Source organism: Rattus rattus, chromosome 10 (genome assembly GCF_011064425.1).
Source record: "Rattus rattus isolate New Zealand chromosome 10, Rrattus_CSIRO_v1, whole genome shotgun sequence".
NCBI classification, from domain to species: Eukaryota; Metazoa; Chordata; class Mammalia; order Rodentia; family Muridae; genus Rattus; species Rattus rattus.
Window position 1 is genome coordinate 67,357,696 of NC_046163.1, and position 27,114 is coordinate 67,384,809.

Sequence of the window (27,114 nt, forward strand, 5' to 3'; positions counted from 1 at the left end):
CTGACTAAGTCACGATGAGCAGATTTCTCCTGGTCCACAGAGCCTGATCCCATCCAGTGGCTGCTCCTTAACTTCATGCATTCCTCCAGGGGGAGCAGGAACCACAGCTGTTGTCACTATTGAGTGCTGAGCACTCGTGAACAGTGTGTTCACTGATCAACAGGGTAGATGAACATGAATTAGTGAATGAGTGGTGATTACAAGGCAGAGAGTTAGTGAGGGGGCTCAGTGCACTAAATCGCTTGCTGTGAAGCCTGACAGCCTGAGTTCAGATCCTGGCACTGATGCGGTGAGCCAGCTGCCAGCTAACGTTGGCAGTTCAGAGAGGAGAAGCAAGAGTGGCCTGCCTCAAATGATGGAAGGAGAGAACAGAGTCCCAGAAGTTGCTCTTAATACATCTCACACACACACACACACACACACACACACACACACACACACACAGGCACATATGAACACATACACGCATGCACACACACACACTCAGAGGCACATATGAACACACACACATACATGCATGCACACACACATATGCACACACACACTCGGAGGCACATATGAACACACACACATGCATGCACATACACATATGCACACACACACACAGAGGCACATATGAACACATACACGCAGGCACACACACATATGCACACACACACTCGGAGGCACATATGAACACACACACATACATGCATGCACACACACATATGCACACACACACATGCACACGTATGCACGCACACAACCTGAACATAACATATCTTCCAAGCAGTCACACGGACGTCCCCCTTCTCACTAACATGATTCTTGTCTTTGTTTTCTGAGCTGATCTTGGGAAGGGTCACTGTTCTTCTAGCATCCTTCATCCTCACCAAGTACTTGTTTGGGGTACCTATTGCATTTCCAGCAACAGCTTTCTCAACAACCAGCTTAATGGTAGCAATTTTGGAACTGGCCTTAGGGCTAATTGTGCAAATCTTAGGCTGCATCAGGCCCTGTACCCTAGAGGATTTCTAGCAACAACTGTTCTGAACAACAAACCTTCATCATGGCTTCTAGACGGAGCCTAAGATGTTTTCACAATGACACGCCCTTAGATTGAGTGAGCCCTCTCGGCGGGAGCCATGTTTGGGATTATACAGGAAGGAAACCACTTGGCTATTAAACATTTCCCTTCCAAAGATGACTTACATAATTCTAGGAAATGTTAGTAGGGGACACACAAATTATGTCTTTCCCCAAGTCATGAATGCAATGACAAAGGACAATAGAACTTTGAAAACTAAATTTAAAATGTCATCCAAGTGACATGTCCGGGGAAGAAGGTCCTTGGCTGGGGAAGCTGAGCTGTGCTCTGTGAAGAAGCAGTGTATAATTCCCCACACGTGAAGTCTGACCAGGCAGGGAGGCATTCTGCCTGCTTTGGGATAATTAGGCGCTCAGCAGCTAACAGGACATTCTTTCAGTAATGAAATATTCATAACACATATTCAGAAGCTTAAATATGGTATATGGATTATATTTCTTTTATTTTTAATTAAGAGAGAGAGGGAGTGTGTGTGTGTGTGCATGTGTGTGTGTGTGTGTGTGTGTGTGTGTGTGTGTGTGTGTGTGTGTCTGAATGTGAGTTTGTGCATAAGGCTGTAGTCTCCAAGAAGGCCCTGAATTCTCTGGAGGTACTGTGTGGGTGCTTGGAACTGAAGACCCACTCTGTCTCTTCATGAGCGGAGTTACCACACGAAACTAAAGAATCAGCCACGTGTGTCTGTGTGATGTTGATCATAATGGTCACCTAAAATGCTTAAGTTTAGGGACTAAAATTTTGAGGTTTTCTTAAAGGTGGAGGGAATGTGAGGTCCTGCCTTACTGAAGCATCATTTGCACAGGCTCTCTCCCATGTGCGCCCTTCAGAACCAACCTAGGCTGACTTGGGAAAAGAAGTGTTATAAAGGATTTCACTGAGAAGCATAGGGGGGATTACAAGCCTCCCTTTGTCTGGTTATGGGTATTTAAAAAGCCATCAGCTTTGAAAATGCATTTAAAGTTGTGTTAAACTTGGTAGCGAGACTTTTCTCCAGTCTTCAAGGATCTAAGGGCTCTGTGTCATTTTCTCTTGCACATTCGCAAACCCAGTAGATCAGGTGTAGAAGCAAGCCCCAACAAGGAGGCTTTCCATAGGATCAAGACTAGATCATCTGAAAGAAAGATCTGAGGCTGGCATAATCATATACTCTAAAATAAGGTAGGTGTGACTGGATCACTCCTGTAAGGTAGGCATATTTTAGGATAGACAGGAATGAGGAAAGCAACATTAATTCTCAGACAGGACTGTGCAGCTCATTGTAGCTCACCCTTACCACTCTGGTTACCGACACTTCCAAAACCATCTAAATCACACTGGCTCTGTCCTTCCCCCTTTTCAGGTTCAGGAAGAATCACTGCACACACAACTCTAATTGGTCCTTCTCGGCCTCAGGGTGGTGAGCTTGGGGGAGAAGACAGAACGAATCAGCTGGAAAGAGGTCAATCACCAGTGTGACATACCCGGCCACCGCAGCATGCTCTGATGCAAGCAGAAAAAGAAATATAAAACTAAGATTTGTAGAGAATGTATCAAAGGCTGGCGGGCTGGCTCTTGTGATATCGATCGATTGATCAATAGGGACATCAGATAGCCAGAGGGAAAGTCCTGCAGAGCAAATAGTCAGTCTCTCCCAGGAGGAGCTCTGCCTAACTTAGCAGCTCACTGTAGTCATAAGGTCCCCAGGAGCAATGGTGGACTGTGTGTACTCTCTTTGGCTATACACGCCAATCAACACACGCCAATCAATCCCTTCACAAGAGCTTGCAAGACAAGCCCAGTTTCTGAAGATTCTTACAAAGGGTGCATTCTCTGCCTTGCCTTCTCCACATCCATTCAGAATGTTCCCTGTGTGTAAGGACTTACAGCCCTACAAGCACAGCTGTGGCCTCACAAAAGCCAACGAAGACCAGGGAGGCAGAAAAGTCACTAGACTTCACTGTTTCTCTCTCCTCCCTCTCAGAATTTTTTTAAAGGATTTACTTTATTATTTCATGTGTATGAGTGTCCGTTTGTGCATCACCTGTGTGTGCATGCAGTGTGCACAAAGGCCAGGAGAGGGCGATGGGTCCTATGGAACTGGAGTTACAGTTGTGAGCCGTCAGGCAGGCGCTTAACCACTGAGCCATCTCTTTAGCTCCATTCTCATCAGCCTATCCTTCCAGGACATGGGGCATTAACTCAGCGGTCCCCAGTAGGACCCATGAGATGCTGCCATGAATACCCTTCCTTGGACAGGTGACAACAGCCACTGACAGACAGACAGAATTTCTTCAGATTAAGAGTGTTGACTTCTTTGGGTGAATTTAAAGTATTTTTTTAAACATGCTTTCTAAAAAGCATAAAATAAGTTACTTGGGGTTTTACCCCCTGCAAGACAATGTAGGTGGTAGTCACAGAAAATGTTATTTTAAGACTCCACCCACATTTTCTTCACTTATAAGTTTTGTATTTTTAAAGAGTCTCAGACCATGAATGCCACGCGCCAGATTGGCACAGTCTGTGGGGTTGTTTAAAATATCCATGCCATGCCTGTCTGTTGGCCTAAAATGGAAGACATCACCTAATTTCTTTCTGTACAACCAACGAGTTTCATAAGACTTGGCGATCATGTTCTCATAACTAGATAAAGCGAATGAACCACTAGTATATATATTTTTTCTTTTTATCACATTACTTCCCTTTCCCCCCCATAGAACCACACTTTTTGGTTCTGATTAACACCAGCTACATACAACTTCGAGGGAAGCTAGGAAAAATGGGCATTTTAAGACAGAAATCACCCTGCCTACATGGACCTACGCATGTTTGGACCTCCCTCCTCACCTCATTTTGATAATTGTCAAGCTGAATGGTACCCATTAGGCCCCTGCAGCCTCCCTCCCACACCCTCCACCTGGTACAGAGAAGTGTTCATGGTCCTCGAGGCAAAGCAAGAGCCCTACTCAGGAGAAGGACTCATCTCTTCTAGGACACCCTTGTTCCTCACCGGTAGGCTTTGACAACGTCACCCTTCATGCCTGCACAGACATGAACACCAGTCCCTTTTGATAGAGCAATGGAGTCTCTTCTCTGGAAGTATTTAAATAAAGCCAGGAAGACAGCTCAGTGGGTAAAGGTGCCTGTCATTCAAGCCTGGAACCTGCATCCAATCCCAGAGTCCATGGAGAGCCAATCCCACAAGGTGTTCTCTGACCCAGTGTGTTCTGACACACACACACACACACACACACACACACATACAGTGTGTGTGTATACAAAACCACACACACAGACACACACACACACACACACACACACACACACACACACACACACACACACACACACAACACATAACACACACATACACACACAACCACAGACACACACAGAGACACACACACACACGCACACACACAGACATACACACAGATAAATAAAATAAAAAACATGTAAGAATTTTTTTTAAATCCCAACCAGTTTGATGATCTTACGTTGAAAAGCTAATGACATGTTGCTGTTTCCATGGTAACATAGTATGCCTATTGTATTCTCTGTTACTTCAAACTGGAGTTAACTAATTAAGGGTTTGAATTTGGGGGAGCTCATGAAAAGGATCCCGGGAAAGGGTCATCCCCACATTTATTTTTACTAACAACATTTAAGATGGGTGCTGGAAGATATAGTTCAGTTAATGAAGAGCGCGTAGATACGAGTGACATCCCCAGCGTTCACATATTAGACATCTAAGCTTTGCGGCACAGCCCTGTAATGTCGGATCTGGCAAAGCAGACACAGGAGGACCCAGGTGCCATAGCTGAATCCATGAACTCTGGGTTGAGTGAGGGGTTATGTTTCAGGTAATGCAGTGGAGAGCAGCTGAGGAAGATCTGGCTACACGTATACACATGTACACACACCCCATACACATGTGTGCACACACGTGAACACGCACACATAAGCACAGAGACTGCAGTCGGAGCAATGCCAATGAGGAGAGTGAGATCTGAATTGATAACGAAGGCAGATGAGCAGCAAGGAAACAAACAGCAGCCACCATAAGCAGAGGACAAATGAGATCACGTGACCCACATAGATACCATGTGACCCATGTTAGCTGGGCTCCAAGCTACTGCCCTGCACTGATAATTAACGTTACCAGTGTCACAGGCAAAAGAAGATCTTCCATGACCAAGAGCAAAATCACCCTCTGAAGTCTGCAACGTTTTACAAACTTAAAGCAAAAGAAATTTAAAAGGGTGAAGAGGAGGTGACATTTCTTAAACCAAAAGGTAAGAGGCACACATTTGCATTGCAGAACTGACCCAGAAATACAAAATCCTACTCAACCAGCCTCTGATACTTATTTCACAAAATAAAACACAGATGAGTCCAGCCTAATCCTGGTTTCCCTCCGGTGTCAAGGAATTGCTGTCATTGCTGCCACTGTTAGAGGCTGGATCACCTCCTCCCCAACCCCCCACAAACCACAGGTTGGAAAAGTACTTGGAAACGCATTCCTTAGAGCCGTCCTTAGCAAAGATGAGCTCACAGGGGAACAATGTGGGTCCTTAACACAATAACTGAGTCCTCAGAGGAAGAGGAGTGAGCTCGTGGGGGAGCAGGCTGGGTCCTTAACTCAAATGACTCCGTCCTCAGAGGAAGAGGACAGACTAGGAACACATGCAAGGGGGCTGCCACAGACTGGCAAGGCTGAGGTGGGATTCAGTCTGCTGAGAACTGGGATTACCAGAGCCACGGCAACCTCCCCCAATCGCTAACAAGAGGCAAGGAACCCCACCCAGACTCTCGGAGGGAACCCAGAACTCCCTCTGTTTAAGGCCTCTAAGCTTGGAGACTTGCAAGGCTGCTCAATCATCTCCTAGAGCCTGTGTTCCACTCTAACCCTGAATGAGCCTTAAGCGACAGACCTGGGGTAGGAGAGCAGTCACAGCACGAGACAGTCTTACCTGCCACGTAGTCGCCAAATCCAATGGTGGTCAGAGTGATGACCACAAAGTAGATGGCGTCCAGGGCACTCCAGCCTTCTATGTGCTTGAATATGACGGCGGGGAGAGCCACGAAGAGGACACAGCCAAACAGGATGAAGATGATGGTCGAGATGATACGAATCTTGGTCTGACTAACATTCCACTTCTGCAAAGACAGAGGCGTGTGGGAGAGAGAGGTTACGGGCGTGCCCACCAGACCCAGCTACACGGGACTCTCACAGGAGCACGTGGCTTCCTGCCCTCCAGTTTCTCATTTTCAACGGTCTTCACTCCTTAGAGTCGAGCATACCATAAACAAGCCAGAACGACCAATGCCAATAAATAATGCTATTTGACACATACATACGTTCCCATGGATAAAATATTTCTTTTTTTCAAAGTTACAGTGCATTTGCTCATTTGCTGGGAGAGCGTGACTTCCGACAGGCCTTGGGGCTTACTCACATGAACCCCTTAATAAAATCTGTCTATGCTGTGGGCACACAACGGACTGCGGGCCAGGCACAGTCGAGGGATATGTGACAACCAAGAAACCTGGGCGAGGACGGCATATTCATGCCCGGAAAATGGGAAACAGGGACAAGGACATTCACGTGGTTGACCAGATCTGATACTCAGGGAGTCTACACCTGAGTCCGAGGTGAGCCAGCTGCCTGTGGGACTGCAGGCCACTGGATCTGCAGGCAGGGGTATGACTTGGCAAACCCAGCCACACCCGTCACCACAGCACCTGTTCAGGTTTGGTTGCTCTCACCTGGTTCTTCGATAAGGATTCCTCATAATTAAGTATGGAATGTGGATCATCTCCAACTCCTATTTGAGATTAGCCACTTTCTTGCTATTTTTAAAGCAAGGCGTCCCTGTGGTATAATTCAGTCTGGCCTGCAGCTCTGATTCAGCCTCCCTAGTGCTAGGACTGCAGGTTGGCACTGCCAGTAGCCCGGCTGGCAGAGTTGCCATGCGTTTTTCTTTACCAGCTGACTGTCTTATACACTGTGACAACTGAATGGGGATGATGAGACGGCTCAGAATGTAAGGGTGCTTGCCACCAAGCCTGAAGACATGAGTTCAAGCCCGGGACCCACATGGACCCAGAAGAGCCAACTCCTGAAAACTGTCCTCTGACCTCCACACGATCAACACGGTATGTGCGCATAAAAATAAATAGTGTAATGTTTTAAAAATTGACAACCATTTGATGATAGGGTGAGATCTTTCTAGAGATAAATACATATAAAATCACAGCACGGAGTGGACCACGGGGAACTCTCTCAACCACCGTCTTCATCTCCTGTGAGAGACTTGGAATAAATTCCTATCTTAAAAGTCGTCCCAGAGCGTTTGGCTTCAAACATCGTGACAATGAAAAGGACATCACCACGAAGGCTTGAAGGTTTGTAAGTGACCGACAGGTACATGGTGTGACAAACGCTGAGTAGGATAGGGTGGGTGGTCAAATTTTTGCTGAATGTAGGAGTGAACGCTGTACATTACCAAGTTCGTGCAACGACTCTGCCTTCCCGGTGAGGGAAAAAAAAAGAGTCCAGCGTGTATGAGGAAATAAAAAAGTCCTATTTTGGAACAGCCATGTCTAGTAGCAAAAATGTTCACGGGCTGGCTTTGGTCTCTGGTGCTAAGATTGAAACCGTGAGTCAGTAGTTATATTTCGCTGGTGGTTCCATGAATCCATGCTTCACTGAAGTGCATGTGAAATGACAAAATGGCTGGATGATGCACGCAAGGCTTCGCAGTGCTCCTGAGAGAATGTCCTTAACACCGTGTGCAAACAGAACCATTTGTTCTTCCATGGTTTTCTTCAAGAATATACACTTGACAATCATAGGGCTTTATTTTTTCACTTAGAATTCAGTAATAGCATCTTCTTATTTATTTCTGGTTTTAATTTGTGCAGCCGTGCCTGTCCTGGAAGTTGATCTCTAGACCAAGCTGGCCTTGAACCCTGTCTCTGCTTTAGTTCTGGGAATAAAGGTGTATGGTTCCACCATCACCGTTCTTCCCCCTCGGTTCCATAATAGGATCCTAATGTCATCCACGCGTCTCCTAAACGTGCCACGGTCACCGACATCCTCACGTGGACCATCTGGGTCCTTCTGAACTGCTGCATTTCGTAGATGAGTTTTGTTTAGCTGAGTTCTACTATTGCAGGAGTTTGTGTCTGCCATTTATTACTGCAACCCACTTAAAAGGACCACGTAAGTCAGCAGCAACCAAATTTTATTTTCAAAGTAAAAGCATCGCCAGCTATTTGCTTCCAGGGTTAATTTTTAACATTTACTCTTGTGAACAAGGTAAAGGTGTTGTTAATATTGTTCAAAGAAGAAAAGTGAAGAGTTGGCACGAGAGAGGAGTGTCAGCAGTTAAAAGCATGTGGTGCCCTTGCAGAGGACCTGAGTTCAGTTCACAGCACCCACACAGTGGCTCAGAGCCATCTGTAACTCTAGTTCCAGGAGACCTGGTGCTCTCTCCTGACCTCTGTGGACACAAAGCATTTACACAGTACCCAGACAAGATGCAGGGAACACTCAGACACATAAATAAATAAAGCAGAAATTTGAAGGGAAATCAACTGCTCTTAAAGGACATAAGTGAGGCCTCAAGAGACAGCACAGTTATGTAAAAGTGTTTGCCTTACAAACATGAGGACATCCATTCCATCCACAGAAGCCACGTGTCAGAGCCAGTGGTGGCACATGACTGCAATCCCAGTGTTAGACAGGCAGAGCAAACAGCTCCAGAGACGCTCACCGGACAACCAGCCAGTGAGAATCCTGGGTCATTTAGAGACCTTATATCAATAAAGAAATGGACTAGTATTTGAAGAACAACATTCAAGATTATCCTCTGACCTCTACACACACAGAGTCTCTCTCTCTCTCTCTCTCTCTCTCTCTCTCTCTCTCTCTCTCTCTCTCACACACACACACACACACACACACACACACAGAAAGAGAGAGATGCAGAAGTTTGCATGTGCATACAGAGGGAAAGAGGGAGGGAAGGAGGGAGAGAGAGAGAGAGAGAGAGAGAGAGAGAGAGAGAGAGAGAGAGAGAACGAAACGAACAACTAGGACACCATACAACTTCAAGTGGAGTCCAGGTTTCTTGTACATAATTTTTAGTTTCTTTTGGTCAATTATGCAAATAAGTGTACCACAGTGAGTCTCGTGCTGAGAGGCAGAGAAATTGGTCCCTAAAAGACAACTGAAGGTCTGCATTATCTAAGGTGCAAGAATCTGTAATGCATTTAAAAATCCACTAAATAGCTGTAACAAGAAGTCTGTGCTACTCACAATAAATGTGTCCTCCACTTTGGCAATTCCTTTTCCAAATATGGTTCCAAGCTGATCCCCAACCCCAGCCAGTAGAAAGCCAAAGAGGGGAATTCCCAGCAAGGCATAGATGATACAGAATATTTTTCCACCTTCAGTTCGTGGGGAGATGTTTCCAAATCCTAAAAAGAACAAAAATGGAAAAATTCAGTTGTTTATGAATGTGTCATAGTGTGAAACACCCCATCCCAAGTTCAACCAGAAATCACCAGCTATTACAAGACACGGATTGTTTATTTCAACTGAGGAAGACTCTATTTGTATTGTAACAGTAAAAGTAAAAGCTACTGTAAGCAATTATTCCAATAAAATACGACCTACAGCTAATGTTTGGTGAAACCTTGATCAGATGATGAGCAATGCGTTAATTCACCAAACGGAGTCAATATTTTCATTAGTCTATTTCTGTCTCCCAGGCAAGGATAATTGCTACTGACTTACAAAACTTTCATTACCATTTATAATGTGTTCAGAAAGATGCATTAAGAGTATTCAAACACAGGTAAATTACCTAAAGAGTGAGGCTGTATTACAATTTATGTATTTTTTTGTCCTATTACATTTTAAAAATAGATAAATGCTAACATGTGACATTCTGACTTTTTTAAGGTTCAAAGACATGAACCTGTCACGTTCGAGCCTTGCCTTTCACCGGCCTCATAATCACTGAGGTATTACCTAGACTCATTTGGGGTGAGTCACCCACAGTTCCAGACGCACAGAAAACACGTGTATGATAGATAAGCCTTTCTCTCTTCTCCATGGTAAATTAACCTGGAGCTTTTGTTCCAAATTTCTTTTACTCAGAAGTGCAAATGGGCGGTAAACTGAGATTTAGTCTTCTGCTATTGCTCTCCAGATGTTTTATGCTGACAGTCAAAGATCACGGCTCCTTTTCTGTAATCTGTAACATTCCGTGGAACCACCTAATGGGAAGGTGTACAGAAGCCTCCCCCGGCTTTGCGCAGAAGAAGCTGTGAGCACAGGCGGACCCCACAGCAGGTGCTGGGAACTGAGAGGCAGCCATGCGGCTTCGGACCGGCAGCTGCTATGAAGAACTGGGACGCAGCTCTGAAAGTCACAGGAACTAAGAACTCGGTAAAGTTTACTGGTACATGACAGTGGTTCATCAATCGAGGGACCTTACTCGGATCGCTTCCTCAGCTGTTAAAAGGGTTCATTGTTGCCGTACACTTCCTTAAGGTGTAAGAATGAGGTAAAACACTGCAGGAAGGTGCTGGGAAAAGTCCATTGTGCTGCGCTGATGCAAAAACTACTGTTGTTTCCTACTGGTCATTACTAGCTATCGTACTGAGGGAAGCAAAGACCAGAAAGTCAGGGTACTTTGTCTATCGGCATATAAAATAATAACTAAGCAAATGGCAGTACCGTCACACGACACCATGTTCTAGAATGCTCTGACCTCCCGTGGGTGCTATTCTTCCCAAAGGTCATTAGACAAACAGCTTGCATAGCATAAGGCAACTTTTCACAAGTAATGGTTGCAAGGGCTTGGGTGCTTATAATGACGGGAAGGAGACTGACGAGAAGGAGACTGACAGAACAGGAAGGTGTGATAGGGAATTCTGGCTGAGATCACAACACAGAAAAGGGATTGGGCCTGCTTGGGTGCTTTAGGGCAAAGATCTAGTAGCAGGTGGTGTCACACAAAGGTCCAAGTAGCCAAAAAGAAGCTCCTGGCAACAAAGGTGGGGCTAAGCAAATCACGTGCTGTGGGGTTAAGCCAATCATGTGCTGGGTTGAGGCTGAGCCAATCATGTGCTGGGTTAAGCATTTTGGATCGGCGGTCTTCCACGCATGAGTCCTTCTGGTTCACCAGGCAAACCTGTAGCTGACACGAGGATCAGGCTTCCCTTTGATAATGCTCATTTGGAAACAGCATTGAGCATCTGCGATTTGCCAGATTCCGCAAAGAGCACCAAGACCGCAGGATAAAGCAAGCTAGTCCGTGATGTCACTTCAGGGAGCTGTGAGGGCACAGTACTGGTTGTGCAGGGATCTCTGGGTCCAGAAAATGTTCTTGGTACACATGGACTTAGGAGACTGAGAAAAGTCAAACACAAACGATCCCAAAGTGTTGGCTAGAAAATGAGTAGCCGTTACTGAGGTTTCAGAAAGAAGGCGTTCGTGAAGAGCTGAAGAACCAAAGGTAGAGAGTACCAAGAGAAATAATAGACGGGGATAAAAGGTGTCATCTTTGAGAAACTGAGAAAAAATATCTGAGGGCTGTGTGTGCTTCTGGTAGATAAAGGAAGGAAAAGCAAACACAGGGCACGTAACAAAAGCTCCTTGTTGTGTTAAGAGCTCTGGGCTGAGAACTCCTACTGGAAGGCTTTCAACTGTCTGCAGCGACAGGATCCATTTTAGTACTGCCGATGGCATTTTAACTCCAAAAACAAGGATGTTCACGAAGAGGGCAAAAGAAAATGTTAGGCTTAGATTCTGACAAGGATAACTGGTGATTTTGGAGACTGAAGAATGACTAGTGTCAGGACCCACGGTAGGACCATGGAAGGCAAATGCTGTCTTCCGTGAGTGCTTGACGGCTTGGTTGTCAGTGTGGTGTTATTAGGGATTGGTAGAAACTTCCCAAGGGTGGGAGGGGTCTTAATTTGTTTTCACATCTCTGTGAAATACCCAGGCAAAAGCAACTGATGCAGAAAAGAGTTTACTTCAGCTGGGGGTTCCAGGGAAACCTTCATGAGAGGGAAGAAACAGAGCTTGAAACAGCCGGTGACATCATAGCCACAAGCAAGTAGAGAGACATGGAGGCTTACTGCTGCTCAGCTCCCTTCTCCAATTATACAGTCCCGGATCCCAGTCAGGGATGATCCTTTCTACCTCAATCTCATCAGGCGTGCCGAGAGGCACATCTCCAGGGACACTGGAATCTGCCGAGTTGACAGTTAATCATCACAGTGGAGCTGAGTGGGAGAAACTTCATTGGGAGTTTGCTGTCGGAGGAGACTGGGCTACCCAATCCCTTCCTTCCTCTCTCCTGGATCACAGTGTAACAGCATTGGTCTGCTCTGTTCTCCTCCCACTGGTTTCCTTCACTCACACCAGAGGCCCAATCCTGGGCCGTGGCCTTCACAACCATAGCCACAACAAAACCATGTCTCCATGAAGTCAGTTCCCTCAGGTGTTTTGTTACAGTGACAGGAAGCTGACAATAGGATGGTGCCATCCTCTGGACCAGGCTGATTTTTTTCTCTCTAGCCAATGAACGAAGGAGACACTTATTACATGTTACATTCACAAGCCTCAAACTCAGGAGGAACACACAGAACCCCAAACAGGCATGGATCATGAGATAGGTTAATAATCTGCAAAAAAAAATAATAAATTGTACAGGCTTCAAAGAAGAGAAGTCAAAGGACAACGGCTTGGATTTTGGTAAAACATTTTTCAGTTCCCAAGCTGCCCAAGACTTCCTCAAATGTGTCTTCAAGGCAGGTTGACAAGAACATCAGGCCCTTAACGGTCTGTCACCCCTGGGAGTCCATGACGTCAGCTTATTCCATTAATACTGAGTCTGATTTGGTCAAGTAAACCAATCGACAAGGCTTCCCCACAGATAGATAGGTAAATAGATAGATGGATACAGATCGATAATAGATAGATGATAAATGATAATATAGATGAAAAGAGTATAAAGAGTATATATGAAGGTAGCCATACCATGCTTTGGGTGTCTTAAGGAACTATTGGTGATGTGCAATGCTGTTGGTTTACTTGCCTTTATCCTTCTTCCCAGCACAATGTGTGTCTTTGTTCCCCGTATCGAAACTAGTAGGTATAAATTTGAGAAGCAGAATATGTGTATTATCTTCAGGTCTCTCCAGTTGGAAAGGAAAATAACAGAGGATTTTTTATATAAGGTCTCTAAATGGCCCAGGATTCCCACTGGCTGGTTGTCTGGTGAGCATCTCTGGACCTGTTTGCTCTGCCTGTCCAACACTGGGATTGCAGTCATGTGCCACCACTGACTCTGTCACGTGGCTTCCGTGGATTGAATGGATGTCCTCATGTTTGTAAGGCAAACGCTTTACATACACTGTGCTGTCTCTTGAGGCCTCACTTATGTCCTTTAAGAGCAGTTGATTTTCCTTCAGACCTCTGCTTTATTTATTTATGTGTCTGAGTGTTCCCTGCATCTGTGTCTGGGTACTGTGTAAATGCTTTGTGTCCACAGAGGTCAGGAGAGAGCACCAGGTCTCCTGGATTAGAGTTACAGATGGTTCTGAGCCACTGTGGGTGCTGTGAACTGAACCCGGGTCCTCTGCAAGGGCCCCACATGCTTTTAACTGTTGACACTCCTCTCTCGTGCCAACTCTTCACTTTTCTTACTTGAGCAATATTAACAACACCTTTACCTTGTTCACAAGAGTAAATGTTAAAAACTTAACCTGGAAGCTAATAGCTGGCAATGCTTCTATTTTGAAAATAAAATTGTGATTGCTGCTGACTTTGCTGTTCATACAGATCTTCCCCCTCCCACCTCTCCAACTCCTTCCCACCTGATGTAGGATGATGTCATTATGCAGGTGAAGGTGGGTTCAAGATAGAACGAGGCCTGTCATTGGACAAGAAGGAAGGATGGGCAGGAGAAGAGTTTTAGTGAGGAGGGGGAGACTGGAGCAAGGAAAGAGTGAGGAGAAGCAGCTGAGAGAACATGGAGGCTGATGTTAAGATTCCTCTCTACATTTACAGGTTGTTATGAATATTCTTAAGGGATGGATGTAGATAGGGCTTTCTATGTCTAGGTGGGCAATTATATCTTATGAATTGAATCAGAGGTTATTGTGTTGTGTGTTCTTTCATGCAATTTAACTGAATTCAAGAAAGTTTATGGTGGCTGGAGACATTGGACTGCCATGGAATTGGGATGTGCATGTCTGGCATGGTGGCAGCCTGCCTTGGGAACTGGATGGGTAAAGAGATTGTTGCCAGGTTCAGAGAGAAGCCATCGGCAGTGTGAGATGGGATGGAGCAGAGCGGGTGAGAGGCTTTGCTGACTGAGATGAAGATTTTCTACCAGATATCTTGGGGCACTGCAGGGCCAGATCCAGTGTGGGATAAGAGACAACATTTTTTCTTTATAATTTTACATCAACAGTCTGACTTGAGGCTTTCTTTCTCTCTCTCTCTTTAGGAAGTAAACAGGCAAACAAATAAACAAAAACAAAATTAGTTTTTAAAAAAGAAAAGACAATGCATCAGAAATACATACATATATGCATGTGCACATGTGCATGTACACACACACACACACACACACACTTACACACGTAAAAATCATAAAATCATGTACTCAATGGCACCACCTTATAAATCTTCCTCCACCTGTTATGGTGCTGAGTCTCTGTTCCTGAAGGAAGTGCCCCTCACAGTGACCACTCTCTGGTGCCAAATAAATTAAAAAGTCATGAAGCAGTTTCCTGACACTCAGAGCCACCCTGGAGGCCCCCAAACATCCCCACGGGTGGCAGAGTCCAGTGGATGTGTAGGAGATATTTCTCTAGAGTCTGCCTTCCACATGTCCTAGCTAATGGCTGTGGAGCTGGCTAAGTGGTGATTTATGAGACTCATATGAAGGCTCTCCCTCAGCTACGTAAGAGCAGGTGAGGCTGAACACGCTGATATCTGCAATTGTTTGGGTTTCTGAATATGCCTCGTCAGTAACACCTCAGGGCGGACCAGTGCTCCTTTACAAGATGAGATAACCACACAAGCCATAATTAGCTTTGCTTGAACCCCTAAAATAAGGAGGCCCTACTTGGTGTCCCCGTGAGGAAATCAAGGCTTTCAATATGGCCGAGACTGACAGGGGACGCAGCTGATCCAGCTTCTAAAGGATCAGGGAACGAGACTGCAGATGGGTGGCTCAGGACCTGGGAAGGGTGGGGAGCAGGGCATTTGTGGCACAAAGACCCAGCTTGGGACAAGAACTGTGACATTATTATGTATTTTCCAAGTCTCCTGAGTTCACCTTAACAGCGTAAACTGTCTCTGGTGGGAATACTCTCATCATAGAAGTTGGCAAACACTGTAAATTGCAACTTTCCTTCCTTCTCTGGAAGGTAATAACATTTACATCTGTCAGCATGTTTTGATCTGAAATTGCCTGAAGAGAGTCTTAATGGGGGGACCTTTTATCTAAAGAGCAGATGGCATGGGGGTTTCTCTGTGGGGGATTGTCTTCATTCAGTTAACCTAACCCACCGTGGGTAGCACCATTCCCTGGGCCTAGATCCCGGACTCTATGAGTGTAGAGAGTTTGAGCCGAGCAGTAGGCTTGCAGACAGTCATGTCTCTCCACAATTCTCTCCATTGATCTGTTATGACTGTTTCAAGTCTCCCCAGTGAGGAACTATAGCCTGAAATCATGAGATAAAATAAATGTTTTTTTTTCTCCCCAAAATTGCTTTTGTAAGGGTATTATAATCACAGCAGCAGAATTGAAGTCAGGATGACATCCCAGCCCTGAAAAGGACACAGTAAAGTTCAAGGGGCTTGTGGATCATCTGATACAGAGAGGGATAGAAGCCATGCTACCTGACAGTCACCTTGGAGAATTCTCCAACTCTTCTCTCTTCTCCATCCTGCAGCCTGGAGCAAGGCCTTCCTAGAAGGTAAGGTCACCCTTCCTGGACTGTCTAGTACCAGGCCCATGTATGCCACTCCTGCTGAGCAGTCCCAAAGGATTGGCACATTTTTCTCATCACAAATTGTTTGTACTAAAATAAGTAACCGCCCCTCCCAGCCCTGCAGTCGTGATCATCACTGTTTGCAGCAACAATCCATCGATCATCTGACTTCCTCATTTAATGAAAGTACAAACTCAAGCATCACAGAGAAGGTCGTGGAGGGATAGGAGGAGAAAGGAACGAGTGAGGAAGAGGGAGGGGACAGTTACAGCTCAAACCTTTACCAGAGAACCATTGGATCAACGGGGACATAACTGAAAGTCATCTGATGGGTCGACACACAGACACGCAGTTGCAGAATATTTTTGAAAGAGAATTGGCCTAAGATAGCCAGTGTTAACTGCCAACTTGACAGAATCTAAGATCACCTTCGAGATGAGCCGCTGAGCATGTGGGGGGTTGGGAGGATTATTTTGTGTTAATTGGTGTGAGAAGTGCCATGGTAATTTTGGAGGCGTTCCTCAGGCAGGGGATGCTGGGCCATATAAAATGGAATAAAGGAGCCAAGTGACAGTGTGTGCACATTTGTCCCCTTGCCGACTTATGGATGTGATGTAACCAGCTGTTCAAGCTCCCATTGCCTTGATTTGGACACCATGATGATGTATTATGCCTTGAACTGTGGACCAGAATAAACCTGTCTTCCTTAACTTGCCTCTGGCGGGTAGTTTATGATAGCAGCAAGAAACTAAACCATGGTATTAGCAGCACAAAGAAGAGAAGAAGAAAAATAAAGCGGGTGCCTCTATTTTTGAAGAAAGGAGAAATAGAATATAGCGTTAAAGTGAGGGAAAGGGGAAAATGAAATACGAAGGATTAAATGGGGTGGGGTGGGGTGGGAGGACTGGGCTGAGGAGACTCTTCAGAGGCATATAAAAGCCTTTTGGAAGAGCCACACTGAAACCTACAATGATAGAAGTTTCCGAAAATATAAACCTATATAAAGAAGCTTAAATGGAGTTACCCTGTAATGGGGTGGAGGGAAGGAGGCAACACCCCAACTAGATACTGCACACTACCAAATAAAAAAAAGTCAGTACCGGGAATTAGTTATCTCTTCTTGAGTTGTTAGCCAATGGGGTCCCATAGACCCCGCCCCCTCTTCTTGAGTTGTTAGCCAATGGGGTCCCATAGACCCCGCCCCCTCTTCTTGAGTTGTTAGCCAATGGGGTCCCATAGACCCCGCCCCCTCTCCTTGAGTTGTTAGCCAATGGGGTTCCACAGGTCCTGGCCCCAAACATTACAAGCTATTGCCAATACTACTGATTATCACCCAAACTTGATTATTAAGCACGATTGCTGAACAACGACCACATACTTGAATCATAAAGCAAGGAGATCTAAAACTGGTATTCAGTTGGCAGCTTCATCTGGCTAGCGTTCATGAGCTGGAAGAGACTAGGCTCACTTGGAGGAGAGAATTAATCATCAGTCTTACCCAAGTATGAGCTTCACAAGCCTCGATAATGACCTGCCTGGCAAGACATGCCCACTGGTGCAATAGTGCCATAAACGCTATGGGAGTGACCAACTATTCTTTATTGGATTTGAGGTCAGCTCCAGGGAATAAAACCCATACCCCAAACTGTCAACAAGGCCAAGAATCTGTGGCTAGAAGGTTATGGGCCTTACCGAAGAACCTGCTGCTATTGTTCTGTTAAATGGACAGAGCACGAGATACCACCACACCCACAGATCACTCAGCTCTCATCAGAGAAACCTCTTGCAGTAGAAGGCAATTAATACGGTTTGCAAGGGCCAGCGGTGGTGGATGACATCAGAGAGACAGTAATTTTCTGAAGACAAAAGGGCAGATGTATGTATGAACTTCCAGTGATTGTGAGAGCATGCACAAGACTTGCAAGCCAGGCAAAACCCCAGCAGAGAGGGAGAGAAGTGGGCACAGAATACCACCTCTCGCCTAGGAACTGTTGGCATTAGATTGCTGTTAAAAGGTTAGTCCATTTCCTGTAATGCTGTGACACCTGATGTATCAACCACAGCACCAAGCAGGCCCCATATATCCAGGAGTGGTTGGCCAACCCAGCTTAGACTTGTTGGGTTTAAAAGAAAATATTGACAGAGCATTGATGGGAAAGAACATGCATTCAAGCGTGATGCTGGACGGGTGGGGAGCTGGGGGTATCTGAGAGGCATTTAGGGAGGGTACAAATATGATCAAAATACATATTGTAGGAATTCTTCAAATAATAAAGCATACTTCTAATAAAATTCTAATAAATAAAAATTCTAATAAATAAAATTTCTAATAAAAATTCTAATAAATAAAAATTTCTAATAAAAATCCTTTGTTTTAAAAACATTGTATAATTTGATAACACCATTTTATGATTTATTGGAATAAAAAGTAATTATCAATAGATATTTAAAGAAGACTAAATTGAGATAAAGATTACTTTCAAATTAAAAGAGGGTTGCCTATAGCCTTGATAATTAAGACCATATGGGAAATTAATGAATGAAACCAGTAAAGGGGTGAAAACGACGCCAGCAAATACGTGAACGCAGAATTAATAATTCCATTTAGCAGTAATTTATTGCTCGCTAAATGATGATGTGCTGAGTAGGGAGTAGGAAATAAATGGTGTTGGCGCCGTGGCAATGACTCGTCAATAACTGTGTGCTCGCCACACCAGAATGAAGCCATGAGCTAAAATCCATAGCACTCATGCTAAAAGCTTGGCATGGCTGAGCTCAGCCTGAACCCCAGTGGTAAGGGCAGTGGGGACAGAAGGACCATGAGGTTTGCTGGCTGCTTGCCAAGGCCAGGTTCCTTAAGGGACATTGTCTCAAGGGAACGAGGAAGAGAATGGTAGAGAGGGACACCTAGCATGCTCCTCTGGCCTCTTATGGATGTGTCACACACACACACACACACACACACACACACACACACACACACACACACACACACACACACACAGTAGAGCTCGGTACCTCTGTGAGTCCAGTACTCAGGGATGAAGGCAGAAAGACTGAGAATTACAGGCTTGAGCCATGTGAGGAGATCCTGTCTCAAAAACCAATGCAAAGAGCAAATCTGTGTGTGGCATCCTTTGCTCTGAGAATTGCTTATGGTACCAAGAGAAACACAGAAGTGTTCAAATACCACCATGACAATGCACCGTGACAACTGTTTCAAAGAATACCGTTGGCGGTTGCCACGGTAGATCGGCCAACTAGAAGCTGCATCAGCTCGTGAGCACTGAACCCTTGCTTGTGCCCACCAGGTAATGGAAACCAGGACGGAAGGCTGGTGCCTCTGTTTTCACTTCCTGTCTGTCTCTTGTCACTCTGAGTCAGACACCAGCTTCACTCTGCAGGCACACCGCTCATCCAGGGAGAAACTGTCTTGACTTCTCTCACCCCGTTCAAGGCTGGGGGAAGAAATGAGGCTGACATGACAGTCTTGCAGTCACTAGGAGTCCCCTTGGACTCCAGGAACGGCAGAACCTCACTGGACAGTTTTCAGGTTCTCACAGGGGCCAGTAACAATTGTAGCCATTTTTTTTTCCCTTCTCACTATATAGAACCACCTAGACCAGTGGTTCTCAACCTATGAGTCCTGATTACTGTGGAACCGGGAAAGGCACTCTGGTCCCCGGTTGAGGAAGCTTGAACCCTGGAGACCCTGAGGGACGGTAGGCATTTCACCTGACTCCTAGAAAACCAGGCTGGTCACTAGCCCGCAGCCGTCCATAGATTAATGACCATCAGTCCCGGAAAGACTATGCCACAAGGCCCTTCACGGGCAGATGACATGGCTTGTGGTCATGTAGGCTCAAGACAGATCTATCTCCATTATAATGAGGTACCTAAAGGCCTGGAGGCTTAGCCTATCACATTTTCTTCCCAGACACTCCTCCCTGCAAAAGGTATTTAATCTCAGGCCCATCCTGAGAAATGGGGTATGGTTTTACTCATCCAAATGCCTTGAAACCATGGACTGCCTCTTTTCATCCAATCTGTCATGGGGAGCCACAGAGAAGGCTTCGCCTTCAGAGCTGCCGTCTAATCTCCTGAAGAAGGCCTCCCTGTGCTCCCAGCAGAGGCCACCACCAAGCTCAAACTCACCACTGTCCAGCCAAGGACTTGCCCAGCAGGACCAGCTGGAGCTCCTCCTTCTTCCCCCCCTGGGATTCATTCAGCCCCGAGGGCCCTGACTCTGTTCTCAGTACATCTGAGCCATCCCAGCTGTGTCTGGATGCTCAAGAGCCTGAGAACCAGACAGCCTGGCCTCCTCATAGGCCCAGGAACCCCTGAGCCAGCTCGGGCTGAGTCCTGCACTCAGACTGTGCTTCCTCACCCCGGGAGCAGTGTCCTGAGGCTGCCCTACAGCCTGACACCCACGGTGCGGGGTAACGTATCAGAAAACAGATACACTATAACTCAGGACAGTGGCAAAGTTTCAGTTATGAAGCAGAAGTGAAAGTAATTTTATCGTTTGGGGTCACCACAACCTAAGAAACCGAATTAAAGGGTCCCAACATTAGGGAAGTTGAGCCTAGACTGTGGTAACCCAGAGCGCTCCTTCACGGGACTGCTTAATCGAGTGTATCTCTTGTTCCTCGCTCAAGCCTTCTCCTATATAAACCTAATGCCCTGTCAGAGCCCTGAAGAGGAACTTGGGGCCACAGGAACACTTCGATCACATCCCCAGACACTAAAACTCTCAGCTTTCTTCCTTCCACAACTTCCATCGCCTTACCAGGAATGACAGGGCGCGCCCGGTCCGTCAAGACTCCCAGTGCTCCCTAGCACTCGTCGAATCATACTGCACAGTGAGCACACAGAGATAAACAGGTTCTGAACATTTCCAACTTAGTTCTTTAAAAAAAAGTCAGCAAACTCCACACGCCCTCCGCATTCTTCTTTGAAGCCTTAAGGAAGGTGTACGAGTCAGGAAGGACTTTACATTGAAAATCAAGAAGGTCCATCTGCCCATGAAGACACTCTCCCGTTAAAGTGCCTTTCTGAAATAGCTGGAACAGAACACCCCGGCCCATGTGTACTTCAATCTGTAAGTGCAAGCTACTTTGTAAGCAGAGAGGAAAGTGTGATTTCAGTTTTCTTACTGCCAGTCAGGCCCTATGAACCCCAACGTAAAAGAAGACACCAAGAGACAGATGTTTGTGTATCAGTTTCTATCAACGTCTACAAAATGTATGTGGAGTTGTAATGTAATTTCAACACCCAGGGGAGTCATTTTAAAACTTAAGAGCACAATGATACCTAAGAAATATTTGGAAAACTAAACACATGAGGTAGAAAGATCCCTCCTACGCAGCACCAGGACGTAACTATTAAATATTCAGAAGCAATATGATTTACATGATGCTGTCCTAAACGGTAGATTAGTCGTGGAAACAGAAGGTAATAAGAAACAACCGATCTCAGAAACAGACCCAAGGCATGAGCAGCTGCCCTAACTGTCACCTACTGAGTGAACAGGGGTGACAATGGCTGCTGTGACACTCTAGCCTATGTCTTAATCAACAGCAAGTGGCACTGCTAAAACTAGGTGAAGTTGTCTGTACACCACTGCTCTCTTCACACACACACACACACACACACACACACACACACACACACGTATGTATGTATGTATGTTTAGAGTACTTCTAGATAGTTCTGAAGAAAAAGAGACAAGGCAGTTACTAGATCGAGAAGACCGTAAGCAATATTGTGTGCCTGTCCTTAAAATGCTATAGAAATTAGAGCCCGTGCACCATCCCTGCCTGGAGGGTGTGGCTCTCAGCCCTCACCACAAACACTTTCTTGCAGCCAATAGAGAGGGCTTCAGGGGTCCACAAGTGGTTGATGACAGAGACCAAGTGACACTGGGTATCTGACTCTGACTGATCATCTACAGTACAGCCTGATCCCTAAGGCTCAGGGAAAGCAGAGAGGAGGGGGTGGAAGATGGTAAGAGCCACAGGACAGTGTCACACCACGTTGTAAGGGATTATGTGACAGGGAACTCCCCATCCATGAGATCTCAACAAAATGGTACCTAAACAAGATCTGCATGATGACAACACCAGCTGAGTTGCCAATGTGACAGGGAATCTCTCTCAAAAGGTCTCACTCCCATATAGAGAGCCATGGACAGCCAATGACTGTGGGGAGAGGGAGAATCCATGCTATGCAGAGATGAGGTCTCTCATAGACTCTTAATCCCAAGTGTCAACTGTAAACACATCTACATATGACCATCACTAAGTGGGCTTAGGCATGCGTGTGTATATACATATGCACAGAGACATACATGTATACATGGACTGAAAATAATAGTTTAAGAGGGGGTCATGAATTTGGGAGGGAGTAGGGGGGTCATGAGAGTACTTGAGGGAGGAAGGAGGAGGGGTGGTAATTATGTAGATAGAGTACTCACATGGAATTCTAAAAATAAAAAATAAAAATAAAAACTAGACATGGAAAATGATCGCCCGGTCACAAAAAGGGCTATCCATCTCGAAATAGTTAATATTATATGTAAGATTAAAATGTAACTTGATGAATTCCCTTACAGTCCGGATGATATCCATCTTACAACCATTATTTACTATTCAAAGGAGTGATTGTTGTAAAGAAGACGACAAGCGAATTACTTGTAGGTGGAATTAAATGTCTTGTAAATAAAGGAGAATATTCAACACTGTTACATCAGAAACCCTCTGTAGAAAGCTGACCATATGGAAAACACAAATGATCCAACAGCATTTTAGTATTTGGGCATTCTCTCTCATGTCCTGAATAAGACAGAAAAAAACACTTATTTGAAATGAAAAGAAACATCAAATGCTTACGAAATAGAGACAGAAACGTTAAGAAACAGTTTGAGCAGGGGAGTGGCTGGGGGAGGAGATAGAAACCAAAACACAGCCTGAGCATCAGAAATTTTCAAATACATCATTAAAACAAGCAGGACACATCAGTTGGACGTTGAATAATTATTCATTAGTAATCGTGGGGCAAGTGGTTACTATTTCAGAGAAAAATACCCAATCTGTGAGCCCTCACAGTACCAGGCTAAACCCCACAAACAGATCCCTTTTCCCTATTGGTCCCTTACATTCCCTCATCTGCTTTAGATGCATATGCCACTGCTCATCACTGGCTTGTGTCTAAGTGCCACCCATTACTTGGGTTTGACACCAATGTCTCTATAAAGTCATGTCACACACAGTCCCAGGACCAGACTTAGCCCACCTCCTCCCCTGTCTCAGCAGATGGATTAGAAGTTCCGTATGAGCAAGGCCACGTTTTAGCCATCACTCTGCCTCAATATTTCCCTAGATAGCTAACCAAATACTTCTCCACCTCACTGGCAGCCTCTCGTTATTCTACTCCTGTCCTGGTCCTCCTTCCAGTATGGTATTTTCAAGAGATTGCCAGAGAGGACTCAAAATGTCCTCACACAGCCATTCTGCCACGTCTGCTGAGGACCGGAGGAGGGTATCGCAAGGATCTATCTTAAAATCTACTCTGTGGTGGGTTTTATTTGTACTTCCAATTTATTGTCTGAACTTCTTATCGAATACTTCTCCTTTAAAAGGAGCCAGGCTACAGCTGGGTGTGGCAATCACAGATTTGGGAGGTAGGGGCAGAAGGGCCATCTTCCACACAGACACAGCAACCTCAAGGCCAGTTCTGAACTAAACAAGAATGGGCCTCAAGAAAATAGAAATCTGAGGAGTCTGACTGGTTTATTTTAGCTTCTTCCCTTCGGTTTCAGGATTTTGTCCTCAGCTACAGCAGTAAGGATTGGATTTTATTATGTCTTCCCATTCTCTGCTGTGACCTTTATTAAAGCCCCATGGGTTGCATTACAAGCACATTTATATTGGCCTCGTTTCCACCTTGACATTAATGGGGAGCAGGCCCCAACTTCTGTGATATCCTGGATAACACTGCACATGCTCAGCAACACTACCATGACAGGGTCACATCAGTCACATAGACTAGGGTCAACTAACCCAGGGTGACATCACTCACATAGACTAAGGCCATCTAACCCAGGGTCACATTGGTCACACAAACTAGGGTCATCCAACCCAGGGTCACATCAGTCACACAGACTAGAGTCATCTAACTCCTCCTGTCCCAAACCTCATAAGCTGTGTTGCTTCATAGGCAAAATGGCTGCCCTTTCTGTTTACTCCCACTGTTGATTCATAGCTCACCCTGTTCGCATCCTACAGGGTCCTCTCTTACTTGACTCTGCCTCATAAGTGCCAATGCTCCTGAAAGCACAGTTCCTGCTTGTTATTCTGCTTGTTATTTATAAACCCTGAAATATCCCAAGATCTTTTAATGCAAATCCCCAGTCCTTATCCCCACTATTTCTAGATGGGTATTCACCCTGCTTCCCAGTATACCACAGCCACTGATATTCCCTGAGAGAAACCTGCTGAGCTCTCCCAACTCCTTAGTGCCTGATGGCATTCACTTCTTTTGAATGGCCTTTCCATGACTGTGCTGAAATATCTCCTCTGCTCTTTTAGTCCCCCTCGTGCACAGTAACATCCAATGCACAGCTATGTTTCCCTTACTGTATTAGTTAGTTTCCTTATTGCTGTAGGCAAACCTCTGCCTACAACCCATAATCTCAGGGAAGGCATGGCCATGAGAGGGGCTCTTGGCTCTGATTGTGGATAGGGGGTGGCTAAGTGTATGACCTCTGCAGTCAAGAAGCAGAAAGAGGTCAAGCCGCCACTCCAGGACTCAACCTCCAAGGCTGCCCTCCAGGTACTCACTTCCTCCTGTGGGACTCTACCTATTAAAGGTTCTATGATCTTCCCAAACCACCAACAACAGGGGACCAAGTGTTCACACATATGAGTGTAACACAAAGTTTCATCTAATACCCTAAGGAACTGTGTGTCTAATCCATGTGGCCCAAGTTCTTGGCTTTCTTCTAGTTCACATGTCTCCTGGGAGCAGTAACCCTGCTGCAGTCATCACTCCCTGTCTGTGTGAGAATAAACTCATTACAGCATCTCAAGAAAACATACTGAGTCGAACTGACTGGTCTGTAGATATTCCTATGACCTGTTTTGACCACATGCTCAGATCCAGGCAGTTTATGCTGCTTTAAATTTTACTCGAGACTCATGGAAAAGGCAAAATTTGGTAAATATAAATTAAAGATATCTCCCCAAATTGATAATAAAAATACTATTCTAACACTGAGCAATGTAAGTAATTTTAGGTACAGAAAGACAATTTTGATCCTATAGAGCAAACGTTGTGAAAGACTGGTAGCGGAGTGAATAAGAAGGCAGAAAAATACAAAAGATGCTCCATGAGCTGTGTAGGACATGCCAGTTTCTTGGGCATCAAAGCCGTGTGTGTGTGTGTGTGTGTGTGTGTGTGTGTGTGTGTGTGTGTGTTTCCTCCCATTTTCTCTTTTCCTTCTCACCATTCCTCAAAGAATTTAAAGAGTTCAGAGAATTTCTTGCTGGTCACAGGGATATTGGCCCCAGTAAATCAAGCTTTGTTCCCTCAGAGAAAGTCTGTTGAATAACTCTAGTCACTGGCTTCCATTAACAATAGCCCCTGATGGTTGCTATCTGAACTGACCCCCATCAGCTCTACCAGTGCTGACCCTCACCAGCTGCTAATTGCACCTAGTTGCTGATGCCATACTTGGCCTTCCTTGACCAGCCTGTGGTGTCGAAGATGGTCTTTGGCATGTTCTCACAGTGTTGTTTATTCAGTCAAGAACCACACATGAAACCTTAAACTACCCTACAACCTACACTGTACTATAAATTACTATACTATAAAGTCTTAATACATAAGAAGTGAGAATGGTTGTGCTCTTATTATATACTCAGGATGTACAAGACATGAGAGAAGGTCTGGGTCCTAATCAAACATTGCCTTTAATTACAAGACAAATTCTCTTCAGTCTGGATCCTTGGTCCCTGAACATTCCCATCCAGCCATCACTATACTAGCTAGATGCTCCTTTCCCAGGATAAAATACTAAAATAATTCCATCCCAAAAGAGAACCCATGGCAAACAGCATTACTCATCAAACACTCTCACCCTCTTCTCTAACACTCATAGCAATGATTCATCTGTATTCTTAACGTTTTAAGATGATCTTATGAAGTTTAAGCATGATGAATTACCACCGTTTTCTGGATATAGACACTGAGGTTTGTTGATGCCCTCAGGATGCTGAAGATTAGTTACTAAACATTAAGGTTTGGATTTATTAAATACTCATCCAACTGCTTAGAGCAAATATTTGGAACCAAGGCTACTGCAGAGGTTTCTGTCACTTACATAATGACAGGATTTAGACCCACACTGGGACACACAAGACAGCAAATCTTTCTAAATGGAAAGGAATGTACATGTACCAGAATTTGTGAATCATAGAAACAAAGTCAAAACTTGATTTGACATCATGTATGAACTTCATCACTGGCAAATTCCTCTTGACCCAGGAGCCAGAGGCCAGTAGTTGAAACAGTATTTCACAACTTACTACTTCACAAGATGGCTGCCTTACTACTTCACAAGATGGCTGCCTTGCTTTTCCACAAGATAGCTGCCTTACTACTTCACAAGATGGCTGCCATGCTATTTCACAAGATGACCCCTTGCTAGCCTTAGATGAAACTTACCTTCTTGCATCTACCACTAGAGGCTGTCAATTGCAATTCTACAGGAAGTTACAGATGTCTCAAAGTGTTTTCCAAACTTCTCTCAAGCACGTTTGCTAACAAGATATATTCACACAACCTACAATTATTTCTAAAGTTGATAGGAATTCCCTCTCAAAAAAAAGATTGTGATGGTGATGATGAAGATGAAGAGGAGGAGGAGGTGGTGGAAAAGGTAAAGATGGTGATGATGAAGATAAAGATAATGAAGAAGACGATGGTGGTGATGATGGAGATGAAGATGGTGATGAAGA

At 45.1% G+C, this 27,114-nt stretch overlaps 1 protein-coding gene across 1 annotated transcript in view; it reads right to left on the reverse strand.

Moving 5' to 3' along the window:
- Positions 1-27,114, reverse strand: part of Kcnk2 (potassium two pore domain channel subfamily K member 2) — a 133,930-nt gene that overhangs the window by 46,878 nt on the left and 59,938 nt on the right. The window contains exons 4-5 of the mRNA XM_032914929.1: positions 9,387-9,547; positions 6,034-6,220 (exon numbers count right to left, since the gene is read on the reverse strand). Of these exons, the coding sequence (XP_032770820.1) occupies positions 6,034-6,220; positions 9,387-9,547 (348 nt within the window). The remainder of the gene's footprint in view (positions 1-6,033; positions 6,221-9,386; positions 9,548-27,114) is intronic.